At 38.5% G+C, this 19,850-nt stretch overlaps 1 protein-coding gene across 3 annotated transcripts in view; it reads left to right on the top strand.

Moving 5' to 3' along the window:
- Positions 1 to 19,850, top strand: part of BNC2 (basonuclin 2) — a 314,550-nt gene that overhangs the window by 17,266 nt on the left and 277,434 nt on the right. For 2 of the 3 annotated variants that reach the window (XM_037797010.1, XM_037797009.1), the window contains exons 1-2: positions 17,359 to 17,532; positions 18,995 to 19,195. In XM_037797010.1, the coding sequence (XP_037652938.1) occupies positions 17,491 to 17,532; positions 18,995 to 19,195 (243 nt within the window). In that variant the 5' untranslated portion in view covers positions 17,359 to 17,490. Of the gene's footprint in view, positions 1 to 17,358; positions 17,533 to 18,994; positions 19,196 to 19,850 lie in introns of those variants that run through there. The other variant, XM_037797011.1, reaches the window with a different exon arrangement.

Below are 19,850 nucleotides of genomic sequence, written 5' to 3'. Positions count from 1 at the left end.
GGTATAATACCAAATTATATCTAATGCATACACCTCAGTATTAGTCTTAGAAGTCCCTCCTCCACCATTTTTCCTAAGTAGAAATCTTAAAATTATCTTTCACTCATTTTTTCCCTCAAACCTAAATTCATTGAGGCATCAGTTCTTGTCAATTCTTTAAAATGCAAAACGAAAACTCTTTAAATTGTATCTTTGTTTCTCATTATTATCTAGTGTAGTCCTCACATCTTGTCAATGGACTGCCCAGTATCTTTTGGTGCCTATTGTTGTGACAAGTGCATAGATGCTTGGGTTATAAATACATATAGGAACAGGCAAAGCTCCTTTCTCTTGGAGCTTACATTCTAGAGGAGTACCACATAAGTCCCCAAAGAGGATACTTCTGCCTCAAGTTTCTCCCTTTTCTGATACATCCTCTACTCTGTTCCCATACTAAACACAACTTCCATTCTTTCACTTTTCTCTTAAGAAACTTAAAGTTTCTTCAAGGCCTCTATAGCTTGTCTGTACATTCTCTTTATAACCTCATATCTTATTAATATCCTTCACCTGCCCAAGAAACAGTGCTTGCTTATACTGTTTTAATTCATGTCCCTTCCACCCATTTGGAATGCTTGCTTTTCTTTGCCATTTGATATTATGCTAGCTCAAGAAACTCAGTCATATCCTCCTTCTTTTGACGAAGTTACTTATGCCCCTGGAAGTACTGTAGCTAGTAACACATGTACTGACTTGAGGCATTAGTACTTTAGTAAGGGAAAGCCATTATTTACATTTTTTTTTTATTTACCTCATTGTGGGTTATGTATAGTCTCTCCAACTGTTCTTTGTTTTAAGTATTAACATCTTACCAATATGAGCACAGTTGAGAACCAGGCAAAAACTGTGCTTTGGGCATACTAAAGAGATAAAGCATGCATGCTAATATACTGTAATTATAAAAGAGTTCCCTTGTATTTTACTTAGAACCTGAATACTGTAAACCTCTATTTGGTTGTCAGGAACGTGGAAATATATTAATTGAGGTTAAAAGTGAAAAAAATTTGTATTATTAAGATAGATATGCCCTGTTTAAAAATATAGGGTATTATGCAACATCTCTTAGAAAAATTCTTGTCTAATATGATAGAAACATTGAGAGACAATGAAGGATTTTGGGTTGAGCACAGATTTTGAAATCAGATCAATTTGGTCTTGAATCCCCACTTTGACACTTATAAGACCTTGGCCAAGTGACTTAACTCTCTTAGCTTCAGTTTCCTTATTGCTAAGATGAGAATAATAATGCCTGTTTCATAGGGTCTGTGAAGAACAAATGGGAAAAAAATTATGCTTTCCATAGAAGCTGGCACACAACAGGTGCTTGAGAAATATAAAGTAACATACCCCAGACTGTTTGCCTATTGAGAATGATTAATTTCCTAAGAGCTCTGAATGCTGAGATCTTCTTGTAATTTTATCTTTTATGCAACTTAACACAATACTTGTATATAAGAACTCCAAATAATATGCATTGATTTATTTTGTTCCTTAGCTTGTTTCATTTCATTTTCTTTATACTCTTTACCAAAATCCTCAGATCTCTAGGAATAAGTACAAAGACACATACGAGATCACATGTACAACATGAAGATGTCCAATTTAGCCACATGTCAGAATCACAATAACTAGTGTGCTGGTAAAGGTTTAATAACTGGTTCTTTGGGTATGGGCATCCTGATTTGAGGCACTTGCTTGTTGCCATGGTGTAAATACTATCAACATGGCTGATTTCAAATTACCAATGTGAAGTCACCTGGCTTGCAAAATTCCTGAAAATTTAACAGTTGGTTCTCACAAGTCAGAGCAACTCCAGCATACTGCTGTATTTTCAACACCCAAGACCGCAGCTTTGAAGCTCTGTGAAACGGTCCAGTCTGTGATGTGAACACATATTTTGGCTTTACCTTAGTTTCGTTGTTTGTATAGTAAAGCAATCAGATGAGATGAAATCTCTAAACTTTTTTGCACAGCTTTACAATTCTGCATAGATGTCTCAGGCTGGAGAGGCCAAGGGGCCCTGGCTGTCTCTGTTTCTTGACCCAGATGTACAGGAAGAATTTCTTTTTAAAACAGGTCACCACTGGTGAAAAACAAAAACACTTGAGAACTGTTACTGAAATAGCTGTCACAAAGCCCATGAGTGTAATTGTAGCAGAGGCTCTCATACATCACAGGTAATGGATTTACTCATTCTTTATATATATTAATAACAATATAAGGCTTAGGAAAATGCAAAAGGGAACTGCATTTCATTGTCATTTTCATCAGAGGGAGCTAAAATAGAAAACATTTTTGGTGCTTAAACATTTTGTTTAAATATGACTTTCATTTATGTGTGAATGAGACCTCCATATATATATATGCCAAGTTACTTGCAGGGAGTGACTTAGAGACCAAGGGTCACAAACTCATATGGCTGTAGTGGCAAGGCAATTGATGGAATTGAGAGAAACAGATGAAATGTAATGTAGTGTGTGTGTGTGTAGTGGGGGTGGGGTTAGGTTTTGGGGGTAGTAGAGACTGTCCACCTGAAGATGCATGCTAAAGAGGGTAATAGGCGCTTGTACTGAATCCTAACAGATTGTTGCCAGGTAAGAATGCAGACCTTGGTTGCCTTATATTTAGGCCCCTCACATCTTGCCCTTCATCCCCACCCCCACCCCCACCCCTAGCCCCGAGCAATTGGAAATCCATATTTTAATTTGAAAACTCTTGATTTTTTACATGTTGGTCACTAAGTAAACACACATGCACACTCATACACACTCACTTTGGGAGCCAAGCAGAACATAGCTGAGGGCCAAATTTGGCCTGTAGGCTTCTAGTTTGAAATCTCTTTAAATGCATATACATATGCAGCAGCTAATATTTATTGAGTGCTTATGTGCTGGGCACTGGGCTAAACTTTTGCACTAATTAAATTATTTAATTCTCACAAAAATTCTGCAAGCTAGTACTATGATTTCCATGTTATAGGAGTAAGGAATTTTGGTGCTCAGAGGGGGCTAAGTAGTTTGCCAACATCACATGATTAATAAAAGGTTCTGCCAGTTTTCAAACCCAAGTAAGCTGACTGCAGAAGCTTGGCACTAACCACTGGGCCAAACTGACACCTCGAATATATCTGTTCTGTGTATACCATAAGCACATGCATAAAACAACAATACAAGAGCAGAAAGAGACTGTTGTCTAATTTTAGCTCATGTACAATGATACAGTTTGTGTGAATATGTGCTTGATGTTATAAAGCACTGGAATGCGCTCTGCTTTCCTGGCTTATAAGTTTTCTCTGATAAAGCTCAGTGAGGACAGTGTAAAAATTTTGCAGGGAGTTTTTACTTCCCTTGCCACAAACTAGATATCCTGAGCTTTGGGGCCGACACTGTCTCTGTCCAAGGGCAAAAGTTCCCTCTCCTCTCGTTGCCATATTTAAACCCCACCCATGGAAATGCTCCAATTCCTGAGTGATGATCACTTCCTCTGAGGCAAGGGTATGAAGAGTAAATGTAAATCTAGCAGGAGGAGTAAATCCCAAAAGACAAAGATAAGTACTTGAGGTCAGAGACTGCATCTTTTATAGTTTGTCTACATACCAAACTCATTAATATGAATAATCATCTTAGCAGCAGTGGTTGTAGTGGCAAAAGTAATACAAGAAACTAGTTCCGTCCCATGGTTTTATATCCACTCTTTCATTATTTCTAGGATTTGGGGAGATCTCTTGAGGAAGTGGTGTGAAATCATGTGTTTACTATATTTCTCCTTTCTTAAATTTCTGTTTCCTATCCACATAAAAATATTTTTCAACTTTAATAATCTCCAGCCTATAGGGGTAAAGCTACAAGAGTCTATGAAGAAAAAAAGGAAACAGTATACAAAAATCTATATATTTAGCCATTTTAGGTTTTTTCCTCTAGGGGATTTTGGAACACCATTTGACACTGTAAACTTCTTTATGGTTTATTCACTTGGTGAGGAATGGAGAAGGAAAAAAGAGCTAGTCCCTCTGGCAGTATTCTTCTCAACACTCTATACCCATCATGTGAATGGAAAGAACCCAAAACCTTCATTTTCAGAACTGTATCTCAGTCCCTGGCTCCTTGAGGAAACCAGTGTGGTTCAGATGTGGGATGGGAAGAGTGGTTTGAGTTGGCATCGGCCCTGCGGGTGCTTTGGGGCTGGAGCACACACAGCTGTGGGTTACAGATGCTTGCTTTCCAGTATTAATGTGGTCAACATGTGAAACCATGGCACCCACAATACTACACAAAGGGCCACTCCTCTGATAGTTTGGGAAATAACTCCCAGCCGAAGAAATTCCTTCTTGAAATGCTGGAACACATTCTGGAACCAGAGGTCCTCCTTCAAAGGGTGGAACAGGAAAGGGATGCCTGATGCTAGACTGAGCACCAGGGACTGCATCCTGGGGAAAAAAGCGACTTGTATTAGTCAGGGTTCTCTAGGAAAACAGAACTGACAGGAGATATCTGTAAATGTTATGAGATTTTATAAAATTGTCTCACGTGACTGTGGTGATGCACAAGTCCAAATTCCATAGGACAGGCTGCAAGCTGGTAACTCTGATGAAGGTTTCTGATGAATTCCCCAGGAGAAGCTGGCTGGCTGAAGTAGAGATGGAAATTCTCTCTTTTGACTACTGAAATCATAACTTCTCCTTTTAAAGCCTTCAGATGATTGGATGAGACTTTTCTTGTTGAAGGCAGTCTCCTCAGTTCATTGTAGATGAGATCAGCCATAGTTGCAGTTAACTTACTGATGATTTGTCCTCACAGTAACAATCAAGCCAGTGCTTCCTTGACTAAACAACTGGGTACCATAACCTGGCTAAGTTGACACATGAACCTAACCATCACAATCCACCCCAAGAGACATATTTTTAGCCTAATAATACTCAGCTGCCCTGCGTACAACCAGAAACACACTAAATCTCTCTAGAATAGGGTGCAAGTCCTCTTAAACTTGATATCCTATAACTTAAACACTACAACATGAAACTAATACAACGTATGTCATATGATGAGATATGATAGAGAAGAAAACAGACATTTGCTTTATGTACATACACAAACATATTCATAGCAAAACAAGGAAAAAATATTCATAACCATTACAGTCCTCTTTTCTGTAACTGGTCACATGGTCGTAGTTTGTGTTTATCACTACCATTTTCCACTACCCATTCCATATTCCCTTTACCCTCAGCAAGCACCTCAGGTGGCCATGGTTCACTGCCTGGTGGGGTCATCCAAATCTTCATTCCTGAAGTTTCTGGACGATTGGTAATCCCACCTGGATTCAGTTATTGCAGTTTTCCATTAACTGTAATCCCAGGGCATGGCAGTACTAAGAGATGCCATAGGGGATCTCCTGTATTCCAGGCAAACTCTTCTTTACCTCCATTGTGTAGTTGCAGTTCTGTTTCCCCTTGATAGTCAGGATCAATTGTCCCAGCTAGTACAGAAATTCCCTTCTTTGCTGGTTGATTCAGAGGCATGAGGAAGGCAAAGTAGCCAGATGGCAGCCTTAACTTCCAGTTCAGTGGAATCATTGTTGTGTCTCTGGTGGAAGCACTCCTTTTGGAGCTAAGACCAGTAGTCCAGCAGAGTTTAAGGTTGCAGGGACAGGAAGTGAAAATTGTTCTACTGGATCACTAGGAGCGATAGTGAGTGATGCCACCCGAAGCTTTATGTGCGTGGAGTGTAGAGTCTGGCCACCTCCCCAATGCTTGATGATGGTGGAGCCGAGAACCTGGCCGTCGAGATGTTGGAGACTTCACTCCAGTATTTGAGGTGTATAAGAGGATGGCTGCAGCAAAACCTCTTGCAAATGTGGGGTTACTGCTCTATCAGGCCTGCAGGACAAAGCATCATTATATAAATGACTCTCAGACCCTGACATCTAATGGGGTATGCCCTGCAAGTTTTGGAAATTGTTTGGGACCTGTGACCTCTGTTTTCCTTCCAGTTTCTCTCTATGGCAGTGGGGATGTTTATCCTATGATTGTCCTTCCACTGTATATTGGAAGCAGATAACTTGTTCCCTAAGTTACACATATCTACAGCTGGAGGGAAATTGTGTCCCAAGACAGACCATGCCCTTAACTGATTTTGATGAGACTTTGCACTTAATACTATTACTGAATTGATTTAAGGCTTTTGGGATATTGTGATGGAATGAAAATATTTTGCATATGGAAAGAACATGTCTTTTTTGGGTCCAGAGGGTGGAGTGTGATGATTTGAAGGTATATGGACCCCAGAAAATCATGTTCTTAAAGCTGATCCATTCCTGTGAGTGTAAACCTATTGGAAGTAGGACCTTTTTGATTAGGTTACTTAAGTTAAGGCGCGGCCCAGGGTGGGTCTTAATCTTCTTACTGGAGTCCTTTGTAAGAGGATGAAATTCAGATAAAGAGAGAGAAAGCCAGGGAAAAGAGACCTGGAAGAGAAGGGAGAGATCAGCAGACAACTGCCATGTGCCTTGCTGTGTGAAAGAGGAATCTGGATTGCTGGCAGCTTGCCTTCAGGAAGAGGGTATCGTCTTGGTGATGATTTGGATGTTTTCATGGCCTCAGAACTATTAGCTTGTAAACTAATAAATTCCTATCGTTAACAGCCAACCCATTTCTGGCATATTGCTTTTGGCAGCCTAGCAAACTAGAAAGAACACTACTCTAAACCTTAGATTCATAAATTCCAAATTCTACGTTGTGCCTGTAAGCAGACAGTTTGTACACTTGAGCCATTGTGTAGTTACTTTGGAGATGTCTAGCGCAAACCATTAGTGGTGGTTGCCATTTGCCTGACTCGGGGTGTGTGAAAAACGTTTCCACCAATTTGTATTTCCCAAGGCCGTATCCCAAGATGGTAGGACCAGAGAAAACTACATGCAAGAGAAGGGAAAGTTAAATAACCAGAAATTTTTTCAGGACATAGGAATTTTCATCCCTCTTCAAATGAGAGGGCTGCATTCTTTTCTAATAGTACACTTCAGAGAGTTAGGATATCCCCCCCCCTCCATTCAGTTTGTGAGCGTGTGCTCTCATTCAGTTACAATTTCCAATGAAATAGTAGCTTCTAAGTATGCAGAAGTTAGTTTATTGACTCTTATTTCACTTCTGAGCACCTAATGAATAATTTATTAGTCTGATGGATATGTGGCTACCTAACTATGGGCCATGAAATATGCACTGTTTTTCTAATACACTGTAGGGAGACCTGTTTATAAAGTATTTAGTATTGGTTTTATAATGCACTGTTGACAACAGGAGACCACGAAGCTCAAAGATCAATCTCATTTTGGCCCACAGTATTAATGCTGCTTTATAAAGCACTATGACAGGTCACTTAGACAGTGTTCCTCACAGGAAGGACTCTGTTAGGGAGGCAGGCAGCAGTGGCTGCCAGTGCAGTGGATGAGTGTCTTGGTCCAAGTCCCTGAGGTGACTCTGGCAGTTGCTGATGTTGACCAGGTGATGGAACTCATCATTCCCCTGTCCTCTAGGGGGATTCTGGATTGGGAGTGCCGACTTGTGCTAATGCACACCTCACTAATTGTGCAGAGTTGGTGTGACTTTGGAATGCACAAGTTTTTCTGGAGACAGGAATCAGGCAGGCAGGAGTGGAACTTAGCTCTCCTCAGTTTTGTCTCATGTTTGCTAATGAAGAGACATTTATCTGCTCCCCATACTCTAGTCATGCAAGCCACATATGAGACCTAGCATAACATACTCTGATTTGTGTTTGCCTGGGGAAGTTTCATTGGCCAGGAATATTCATAGACATTTTTTAAACCCTTCATAGTGAACACTTAGTATTAGAGGGCAACTAAATAAAGATTAAATAATGAAATTTAAAACCATTGTCAGTGTTTTACTTTATCTTCTTTATAAGAATTATATGCCATAAACTTATGGCATTGCTTTATAAAGGCAGTGATTTATAGTGTTCTGTTTCCTGTAAGGGTATATATTCTGGAGCAAGACGTTTTTCTTTTGCACTAAGAACCCCTTGCTGTTCTAAGTATCCACTTCTGAAACTGGGGAACTCTGAGCTACCCTTTCTTGAGCCCAGTCTTGCTTGCGTGTTATTTTTTATGCTTTTTTTGGAATGCATTCTTAGTACTTTCTGCTGTTTGCCATTTAGTTCATTCATTTCTCATGGATTCATTGTTTTGTTTATCCTCTCCAATTGGGCCAGACCTTTTTTTATTCTCTAGTAGTCCCTGATTTCATCCTATCATGTCACTCTTAGCACAGGATCTCATCTTGTACTTTTCTGAGAGGATCCTTTTTTTTTTTTTTTTTGCAGCTATCATTTATTACGCACCCTGCTAGGCCCTGGATCACTCAAGATGGATAAAGCTGTGTCCCTTTCAGAGAGAGCTGCATGGTAAATGCGCTTTCTGAGATGAGCACTCTCAATATATTTTTAACCAGAGAATTGTTCAGTGTCTCTTCCATTGGTTTCTGAGTAAAACAATCTTATCCCTTCAGCAGCACCTTTTCGGTTGTGCTTTTGATCACATTGTCTCATAGGACCCTGTATAATTTTCCGTCTCACTTAGATCTTCAGTATCCTTTTCTCCACTGGCTATGGCCTCTTTTCCTCTCCTGTATTGAAAACAAACTGCCAAAACATCAACACAGCTTCTCCTAGGCTCTGCTAATATTTCAGACCACCATTCTGTTACTTTACTTGCTTTCTGTGATAAACTTCTGGAAAGAATGTTTTGTCTTTTCTGTCTCTTTGTCTTTATAATATGCTTCTTACCTCCTTTGCAACCTGGCGTCTATAACCTCTGTAGCTAGCAGTCACTAAAACATGGCTCTTAGAACACAAAATATACTTACAGTGTTCTAGCCACAAATACGTATGAGGAATGGTATAATGAAACCTGTTTACCTAAGCTTAAGAACTAAAAACTTACAAATACATCTTAGGCCCTAAGTTGCCTTTTCGGTTATATCCTACCAGCTGTAGACTCCTACTCCTCTTGTCCCCTTCCTGCCATCCTCTGTCTTCAAGCACTATTCTGACTGTGGTGTTCATCATTCCCATGCATTCTGTCTTAACTTACTATATTTACTACTACTTACTAATATACTTGCTCTTATGATACCCTAAATATAGAATCATTTTGTTATCTATTTAGAATTCTTGTAAAATCTTCATAAAATCTGTTTTCCCTTATTATTTAAAATGTTGAACAATCAGGAGATTCCTGTTAACACTGTCCTTTTGTCTTTTTTCCCCAGAATACTGACCTTGGCCACCTTTTCTTACCTCTGTGTCACTTCTGTGTAGATGGCTTCCAGATCTGATAACTCAAGTATCAGTCTGTTTTCTGGACTTTTCTAGTTGTCGGATTATCTCCATGATCTGCTGTTCCCCAAACTGAGCTTGCTATGCATTGCCACAAACTAGTTCATCCCCATTTCTGTTAATAGCACTACCATTTTCCTGTTGATCAAAATATCAGAGTTTTAGTGCCATCTGTGACTCTTCTCTTTTGTTGTCCATGTTTCATGAATCATTCTTGTTCCCTTGATTTTATCTCCAGAATATCTTTTGTATCTTATCAGAAGTCAACTTATTCAGATTGTTATAGCAGCTTCTTAATTGGTCTCTTCACTTCTGTCTTTTCACACTGTAGTCCATTTGTCATATTTTGCCAAATAAATCTTATTAGAGTACAGTAATGATAAAACGATGCCATTGTTGAGAAGCTTTCAGTAGTTTTGAGTGTTGGTAGGTAATAGGATAAATAGCAACTCTTTATAGTAGAGTATAGAAACTTGTCACTATTAGTTCTTATTGCCCATTATTTCCCTTTCATTCTTTGTTTGTCTACACATCCTCTCTCTTATGTTCTCTACAAATTGGACCACTTCTGTAGGAATTTTATCAGTCCTTTAGCTTGCTCAAATGCTGCCTCTGTTTAGAAGCTTTCTCTTATTATACCAGCTCAAAGGAATCTCTTCTTCTTAGTCTTATAAAATTCTGTTTGTTTCTCTTATCACATTTATTAAGGTGGTTTTTGTACATGGCTTATTTCCTATACACACTAAAGTGTTAACTTCTTCAGACCAGGGACTGTGTCTTAATTTTTGTGTTTCCTAAGGCTTCTTTTACTTGGCAAGTAGGGCCTTGATGAGTATTCCCTAACAATGGCTAAAAATGTTTAATTTAAAATTTCTCTTTTTAAAAAATGGGAGAAATGGAATGAGGAACTGAGCCAGGGCAAAAGTGTATCCCTTATCAATTAGCAAATTATTCAGTTGTTCCCACTTTTTTACTTTTATTTTCTCCGAGGTTTGTTTATTTTACTGTTGCTGCTGTCAGCATTAGAGACTATTAACTGTAAAAAAATGTTTGGGTGGTCAGAGGAGTATGTTATATTTACAATTGTTCTTTCTTAAAAAATCTGTCTTGATGTACTCAGTGCTTCTAAGTAATACTGTATGCAGGATAAATGTAATTTCTTCTCCCAGTCTCTCAACAGACATGCTCTGTGTCCACCCCACCCCCAAATAGCCATAATTACACATTAGCAAAGGACAGACTCAGTAAGACTGACAAGCAAGGTTTCAAGATCCAGTGTTAAGGGGTTGAGTCTCCTCAGGTTGAGGTATGTTGGTTCTTTTCTGTTGAGTACTTGGATAATCTTACACTCATTCACTGCCTATTTATGGTCCCTCTCACCTAATTATTCTTTCTCCCACTCTCTTATTGTCATTCACACTCATCCTCCTTCTTTGAAACTCAGATATTTACTTGCTCCCTAACACTTCTTACCACTGAAGAAGTTGTTGCAAGCAGTAGATTTAGTGGCAGTTATATGAATGACTTTCATAAAATGTATTTGCCTTCATTTGACCCTTTTCCGCCCTCGCCCCGTCTCATTTTCTTTCTTCTTCCTTCTTTCTTTCACTTTTCTGGGGCTAGTTGATTGTTACCACTATTATTTTTAGTAGTAAAAGCATCAATAGCAATAGTAAACTTTTAGAACTGATGTATAGCACACATACAGAAAAGTGCTCACTTTCCAAGTGTACAGCTTGATGAATTTTAACAAAGTGAGCACACCCAGGACCACCAACTAGATGGAGATATAGAATATTACCTGAAGCCCAAGAGCTTCCTTTGTGCCCCTTCTATTCGTTAGTCCCCAGCGGTCATCCCTATTCAGACTCCTTAAGGTATTAGTTTTTATCTTTTTAACTTGGTATTAATGGGTTCCTGTCATCTTTTTGGCTTCTTAATTTTGAAAACAATCTCTCAGGTTCACTCGGATTTGTTTTATGTCAACATTTTTTTCATTTAAATAATATGTATGTAAAATAGTCTGTGTGGTTTTCTGAAGATTTTGGAACTTCAAGTATATTGATATTTCATTTTCAATTTATTTGTTAGGTTTGTGGATTGCCCGTAAGGAGGTACCGTCTGTAGTGTTGTGTTTTTTCTGTGATAATTCTAAAGGCAGTGTTGGATTTCATAATAATTTTATAAGACATAGAGCCCTGCCCTGAAACAGTATTTTCCTGGGTGTCTGTGAATCTCAATCTTCCTTTCTGACAATAATTTGAATTATTTTTATGACATCTTCTCTAGGGCTGCAAGTTTTTCAGTCCAGACTTTAAAAGGAAGTTAATAAATTAATTAATTTTAAGAATCCCTGCAACTCTTCATGGTCATACAAAGGTAATTCCCTATACTGTTCCCCAGCCTGGTTTTGTTTTGTTTTGTTTTGTTGATACTCATTTAAGGAAATATATCACTGATTCTTTTCCCCAGAAGATGCAGAAAACATAAATTTTATGGAAACTCCATAGAAAGAAGCCACTGTCACTTTTTGCACCTGATAGAAGATTAATAAAGCCATTTTCCTCTTTTTAAACCAAAGCAGTGTACTCAAGTGTTTGATCTTTTGTGGGCATGAGATTCATGCTGACCTCGGATGCTTTTGCATCTGTGAATGTTTTGATTGTAAGGGTTCATCATTTCCCCCTCCACACTTGGTAAATGACCTTATCTGCCACACCCTATGCTTTTTACTTTTTATTTTTTCATAGTGTTTCAAGGGATTATGGCATTTGGCTATTTCCTTGATGTATTTCAGTGAAACTGAGCCTCTGACTAGACCGCCAGCAGATAGTCCATCACACTGATGGTTCCACTTGGTACAGAGACAATGTCAACCCGAGTGGCTTCTCCCTTTTGCTATAAAGTAGGTGAAACTTTTAGGTAATATTTACTTATGAGGGGATGTTTTGCCACTGTTCAAAGTGATTTAAAACTATGTCTATTCAAACGTGTGTTAAGAAGTCTGCTTTCCTCTCAGGGTCTGAGGTCACGTTATGATGTTTTCGTTGTAAAAACTTTCTCTCTCAGAGGGTGATAGATTTTTCTTGTGGTAACACAGTTAGTGTGACTATTATGTTTTGTTACAATGCTTTGGCAAAAACAGACTAACTGAAATCTCAAGGCATGCATGCCTGTCTTGTTTACAACTTGGACCACGATTTTGTCCCTTGAAATCTCCAGGCTGTTCTGGCTGAAGTTTCTACATCTTGAAATGCCCAGCATGGACTGCTAGAACCATCTGGAATAGGTGTAGTTGAAAACGCAAAGTACCATGTGCAATTCTAACACAGACTCTCATAGAGGGGAGGGACACAGCGATGGAGAATGGCAGACAAAGACAAGACAATTTTTCCCCCTTTCCTCATTTGAATCTGTAAAGATCCTTGGGTGCATTTAGAATTAGTTAATCCAGAAGCTGTTATCATAAATCTATGTCCCAAGTTTTTAAGAGAATAAACAACAGTATAGCTATCCCCAAAGAGACAGACTTGTAGAGGAATACAACTGCAGAATTCAATTCATTCACACACAAACCATGCAGTAGGTTCGAGTCAATAGTTTGCATGAATGCATCATCTTTTAAGTCTGAATTAAAGGCTGCTACTTTAATTTAACAAAGAAGAATTGTTAAATAGATCCAACTAGCGTACTCCAAAAGTTTTCTTCATGATTATCAGACTTTACTGCTGTGAAATACTTGGCTGTTGAAGGAGAGGTGTTTCATCCCAAGAATTGTAATGGAAAGAAATTAGGAGCCAGTGGAGAGTACAAGGATTTAGGTGTGATAGGTGAAATCCTAATTGTGAAGAGGAGCACCTTACTGTATAGAGATGAGTGTTCATATCAGAACTCTGTTTTACAAGCTACTCTTTAATCTCTCTTCTCCCAATTCTACCTCTCCGCCAGAGGTACAGGTACAGTGGAATAATTTTTCATCTTTTGTGTGTATGTGTGATTTGGTGAACTTTTCCCTGTCCTCCCATTTCATTACATTTGGGAGTCAGTGGAAAACAGGCAGCTTTGATTATGATATAATTATTTATAAAGGGAAAACCTTGGTTGAAATTCCTGTTAGTTTTACTTTTTCTCTATTCTTTTCTTTACAGCGAGTCAAAATGACTTTCTCCTTAACTTTACATAGAAAATGAAACTTTATACAAAAAAGTAGGGATGGCAGGTTTCACAGGGGAAAAAGGTTGTTGTCAACTTTTTTCCTCAGGAATAAGGAAATTTTGGTGGATTATCTGTTCAGAGGAGGTTTCCTTTATTAATTCTTTCTCCTTTTTTTCACTTAAGACATCTGTTAACATTTCACACAGCCCAACAGATGTTGCAAAGCAAGTCCTATACTTTGTTTTCAAGAAAAATGGCATTTCCTCAATTGTTTCCCCCACCTCTATGACAGGGCACAGCTTCTCCTTCTGCATAATTTGTAAATATTAAGTTATATACATTAATGTGGTAGGAATTTGTAGTGTTAGCATTATTTTCATATAGTAAAGTTTGATTTGATTAGAAACTAGTTTACATATTGCTTTAGAGTTTAGTGGACAAAACATTTTTTAAATCTCCTTTGTGAATGGCAATGTGATTCCACGTACAAGAATGTATAACCAGTTATTACAGTTTTTTTCTATAAAATAAGTCAGTTACAAAAGCTTGAGTTGTTTCATCATAAGGAAATGCTGATTGTCATGCGACGTGGAGCATAGTTTTTATTATTTTGGCAAGAACAGGGACAGTTTTGTCTTGACAAGCCATTAGATGAATACCAGTGTGTGTCACATGAAAAACCACTGATCTTTAACCCAGCTCTGTACTTAACCAAGCCTTGAAAATGAATAGTAAATAAAAGAAGAGCAAAGGCCAGTTTACTGTCATTACAGATTACAGAATCTGTTAACAGCTGCAGAACTGAACCCAGGGAATTACAAGTATTGCTCAGTATACCAGTAGATGTCCTGGAGATGCTTGCTGAACTGTGTGTATGTAAACTATACATTTATTTTATATTTGCTTAGGATTTACATTGCTAGAAACATAGCTAGAAAAAATGAAAATCCTTGCATACTTTCTCTGCACTGAATGTATCCTTTATCACTACACTTTACATAGTTACATAGTATTGTTTCAGTGAGGTGTTTTCCTACCTTCAGTTACAGAACTCATTTGAAGAAAGCAATGTGCGTTCAAAAAAATTATTGAGAAGCATTAAGAAGAAAAGAAAAAGTAGGCAGTCCACAAACAAAGGCAATGCAAAATCCTTTGCTCACTTGCTTCAAGTGTTAATTGGAGTGATTTCTGCACCAACGTCATTTTTGTAGAAAATGGAGGGAAAACCCCTCCAAACCCACTGCAATACCCAAATATCGAAAAGATCAATAACATTTTAAACAGACACTTGTGGGAATTATTGCTTACAGAGCTAACAAGAAAGAACACACTTTCTTACTCTGCTGGTGGAATTGCTTTGTGCCTCCCTATAGTCTTGTTATCCTACGCTAACTGAAATGCAAATTCTTTGCCACTAATTGGATCTCATTGAGGGTACATGCACAGTATGTAGTTATATGAAAAAGGTTTTAAAAATAAAATTTCTTTGTAATTACAGCTTTTAATTATTATCCAAAACATTGCTAACTTATAGTATAGGTTTAGTATAGATTTAGAAATTTTTTACAGATTTCTCAAAAACATTCTTACTACTAAGGTGGCAGCTCAAAAGTTATGTGAAAAAATATTTTAGCAACATATAACCTGGAATTTATTGAAGTCCTATTGAAATAAAGATTTTTTGGAGGTTTAGGATTCAGTGTCTTTTTTAAAGTTTAGGATTTAGTATCTTAGAGCCAGTATACTGAAGGCATGTTAGTAGTTTGTAATCATTTCCTTGATAAATGGAACATTTTAAATGTTACAACAACATAAATACCAGAGAACACTTACTTCTAAAAGCTGTTGCCTTTTTCCCTTCAATTCTCCAAGCTGCTTAACTTGGTAAAATGCACGAATGTCTTGCTTTTATGTAAGTGTGTTTCTGCTGTATGTTGTGGTGAGGTGGAGGTATCCATGTTCCATGTTACTAATATCTCTGATAAGGGGAGTGCCAGATAGACCAAGTTGGTGTACCTCTTATATCCATGGTCCCTCTCTTCCTATCAGTAAATGTGGGAAAGCCAACATCCGGCCTTTGCATTTGTGATTCTTTAACCTGAAATACATGGAATCGGGGCAGCCAAAAAGCAATTACTGTGGGACTGATGCCCACCCCTCATCCCCTCAGTTATAAGTAATTTTGTTATAAATGATTCCATAATTATTCCTTAATCTTTAGACTATATAACCAATGCAAAAAACTCAAAAACATCTTTGTATCTTGTAGGTGTAGCTTTTGTACCTGTGTCCTTAAAATGACACAGGTATCCTGCTTGTTAGAAAAGTATCTGTAGATCAAGGACTCTACACACTGTGTTATATATGTGAAAGGGAGTGGCATGTTCAAAGCATGCATTTTGGGGATTTCTAGAGGGGTCAAATTTGTAGTTTCAAAATTTTACTTAAAAATGAATGTTGGAAACTTAAAATCTGCAAAGCATAGCATGGTGATATGCTTGAGGTTTTCATCTTATTTTAATTACTCATTTACCGTTAAGTAAGATTAATTGTTGTCTCTTATTATACAAAATTTGTCCTCTATGTGAACTAGTCTTACATATTAGTTAAGATACTGTTTTGAATGGTCAAATCCATTTAGCAGGCACAGTATCATATGATGGATTTGTTGTGAAAAAAATGTTTTTGAAACCTTAGAAAGATATCCTGGTGTTTTTGTGGCTTGTGCCATGGTAGTCATATTCAAGTAATTGCTACATTGCAGATTTATTTTAGCCAAAGCAACCTCAAACCCCGATGCCTGAAAGAGCTCAGTTTGCCTACACTGGGTAGCATTTTATCAGAAGGCTGCTTGCTAGGCAGACCAGATTTGGATGTATTAGCTAGTCAGCCTAATAACCCTGTACAGACTGTATTGATTTTCTAGGAGAGAGTTTATGAACTAAATAAACTTGGGGTTGGTGTCTTAATAAACTGCTTCTCTCAGTCTGTCACATTTAGTTACGGAGCTGTGCAGTTTAGGGGGAAAAAAGGCTAATTCTGTTACAGATTGTTCACAGCAGGGTCTCCAAATTAGCCCTTGTTTTGTAATGCCACCCTTGCTTGGGCTCGCTTTGAGCACATTTCTCAGTTTTACCCTAATGAGTTGCAACACTGATAATGTGGCTGATGATCTTTCATTGATTTCACTATCACTTGCTTGTCTGGTAATTGATCCGTTGCTGAGCCTCTAGTTAATTATATCGGCTTTGACATGGCCCGGTCCACGGGGAATTTCAAGTCTTGCAGAATAACAGTTTTAATAAAAGAGTCCATTACTGCAGGTGCTTGCTGCTGCATGCCAGTTGATTTTTGTATTGTTAGTGGGTGGGGGTGGGGGTGGGGTGGGTGAGAATACCTGGAAGAAGAAGACCGACTTCAGGACTGAAAGAAAGAAGACATGGGGACTGGAAGGAGTGGAAGAGGGAGTGAAGGAGCGAGGGAGGAAGGAGGGAAAGAGACAGGGAGAGTTAGAGGCAGAACACGCACGCAAAGCGATACAACAGTCTGAGAGGAGCGAGGAGGAAGCTTGCTATTGACAGTGTCCTTAAGCCTCCCACAAATAACAGCCATTAGTGGGAAGGTCAGGAGCTGAGCAGGCAGCTTGACTGAGGCACTGAGTGCCACTTCAGAAATCAAGAGGCTAGCAAATTTTAGAGGGAGCTTAAGTGGGTAATAGCTAGCTGTAAAGGTACAGTCACTGTTGACAATTGACTCATAGGGGCTTTTCCCACTCTCCCCCCTGAAGAATATTTTTATTGACCACAGGTGGACTTAATATATTTTAAGGCAACAATTCTTTTGATTCTTGTTTGTTTCCTTTCAGATATTGAATTTGCTGCTTTTGAGACTTTTTTTGTGCTTAATGGTGGTGAACTGGAGGGAAGTTTAACAGAAAAGCTTTCAGGAGATGTCGGTTCTAGAGGGGAAGGCACATTTGTGTCAACATAGTGTACGTTTTCTCATCTTTTCTCATTGTCCACTAATGACACAGAGCTGCCACTGAAGCTCTTTTCTGTTTCTTTTGTTGTTTCAGAGAGTAAGCTTTATTGTTATTCTTGAGTTAAGAAGGAGCAAGGAGAGTGGTACATTTGTCCTCGATATTTGTAGGTGGTTGAAGATTAATGTTCCTTACATTTTAAGTTTAGGAAAGATGGCTTTTTCCTGCTGACTACTTGCATGATATGGCATGAATTTAGCTTTCCATTTTGAAGTTACTTTTTATGTACAGTGCATTTTGTTCAGTTCTGCTTTTCCGTAAATAAGGTAGATAAATAATATCTAATAAATAGATGTTTTGTTATAAAACTAGTTTAATTAAAAATACGACATGCTATTGAGGTTATATTTCATCAGGCAGGAAAACATTATAGAATTTTCCATAGAGATCTTGAATGAAAAATGGAGTTTTTATATTCATTCATTTTGCCTGAAATGGGATAGGCTTTTTTTCATCTTTTTTTTTTTATGATTTGAAAGAATATTGTAGGTGCTTTATCCAGGAACTTTAACAAAGGATTTTTTCCACTTTTGAGGTTTAAGAAAAGGTACATTTTTTTCTTTTGCCATATAATTTATTTCATTACTGAACATCCAGTTTAGTAATTAATAGCCTGAGGTATTAGATATTAACTAGTATGTTTTTATTTTGCAAATGTTTATTGTGCATCTTCTATATTAAAAAAACTGCAAAGTTTATTTGCTTTTGAAAATGTAAGGTCAATATCTGTGTATATTATCTTCTCTAGGCGTTTATATGTGATTATAAATAGCCTAGCACAAACTATATGCTTTTAGGAGCTAACGTTTATAGACAACTGAGCCAACTTTACATTCCCTTACAGCTGAATTTAAGTGTAATTAGAAAAAAAAATTAAACAGAACAGTTTGCAAATGTTAAAGGAAAGACTGGTATCAGATAGTGCATGTTAAATTAGAAATCATTGTTGGGAAAAATTCTTGGGGAAGGGCCCCAGCTTCTCTTCCCCTTGTGCACTATGATCATGGTGCTACTTGGCGTGTGCATATGTGTGTATCTATTTGTGTATCTGAAGAGGGGTGAGCGCAGGGTGTCATTTGGTGCCTGACAGTAGAACAGTGCAGTTGACTCTTAGCTCTACTATCCAATGACATGCGGTGGCTGAGAGTTTGAAGCTGATGGTTGGGTCTCCAGTGCTGCCTGCACACCTGACAGGCAGCTGTTAAACTGAGCAAAGGCAAGCTTGGGGAGTCACAATCTATGCATAAATGATAGGGATATCTCTGCAGAAGGTGCGAAAGAAGCTCTGACCCCCCTCCCCTCCCCCAAATCTCCCCCTTCCAAATGAAATGCACTGTTCGGCCAGCTTCTTAACTACACTACACTCCTGCTACTGGCTGCCAAGAGGCTCAAAAAATCCACCTTCACTTTTCAGTCAGAAGAGGCAGAAGTGGATGTGAGAGAAAGAGAGACACAGAGAGACAGAGAGCCAAAGAGGGCAAGAGACTTGACTTTAAGAGACGCCTGTACTGACAACTCCATGCAGTTCGGAACCAGAACGACAACGGCTGAACCAGGGTTCATGGGGACATGGCAAAACGCTGATACTAACCTCTTATTCAGAATGTCCCAACAGGTAAGTTACTTTCTTTCTTTCTTTTTTTTTTTTTAAAGAAACCATGAATTGTTATGTGCACTTTTGTTTTTGGTATTTTCCTTTCTTAATATTTAAAAATCTTATCACTTCATAGTTAGGCTCTGTTTTTTCATAACTGTGTCACTGGAATGTGCAGGGTTACTTCATGGTTTCCCTAGGGCTCCTTAAAAGAAAAAGGGGAAAGGATATTGAAGTAAGAGACAGCAAAGGCATTTGTTGCAAAGTTTCACGGTACAGCCTGGGTCATGGGAAGACAATTTATATCTTTGTCTTCTGTTAAAAACTAAAAACTAAAAACTAAAAAAAAAAAAAAAAAGCCTAAACAAAAACCACCACCCAACAAATGCATCTTTCTATCTCTATGAATCACTTCTTCAAAGTGTCTGCTATCGCGGAGTACGTTTCCCAAACAACCAGTCATAAAATCTGGGGGCCCCTCAGAACAGCGTAACTGACTTCATGTGGCTGAAAGCAGCTTGATTCAGACCTGAGGAAAGGAGGCCGTGCAGGAATCGCTGCCGAGGGTCGCTGGAGGAGACGGCCTGAGTGGCGAGCTGTGCCCGGGTCCTTCGCTTCTCCACGCCGGCTGCCGCACCGCGCCTCCGCGCTCGCCCCTGCGCTCCCCTCGCGGGCG

This window comes from Choloepus didactylus, chromosome 10 (assembly GCF_015220235.1).
Source record: "Choloepus didactylus isolate mChoDid1 chromosome 10, mChoDid1.pri, whole genome shotgun sequence".
NCBI classification, from domain to species: Eukaryota; Metazoa; Chordata; class Mammalia; order Pilosa; family Megalonychidae; genus Choloepus; species Choloepus didactylus.
Note: the sequence above shows the minus strand (reverse complement) of the source record. Positions and strands in the feature narration are given on the sequence as shown.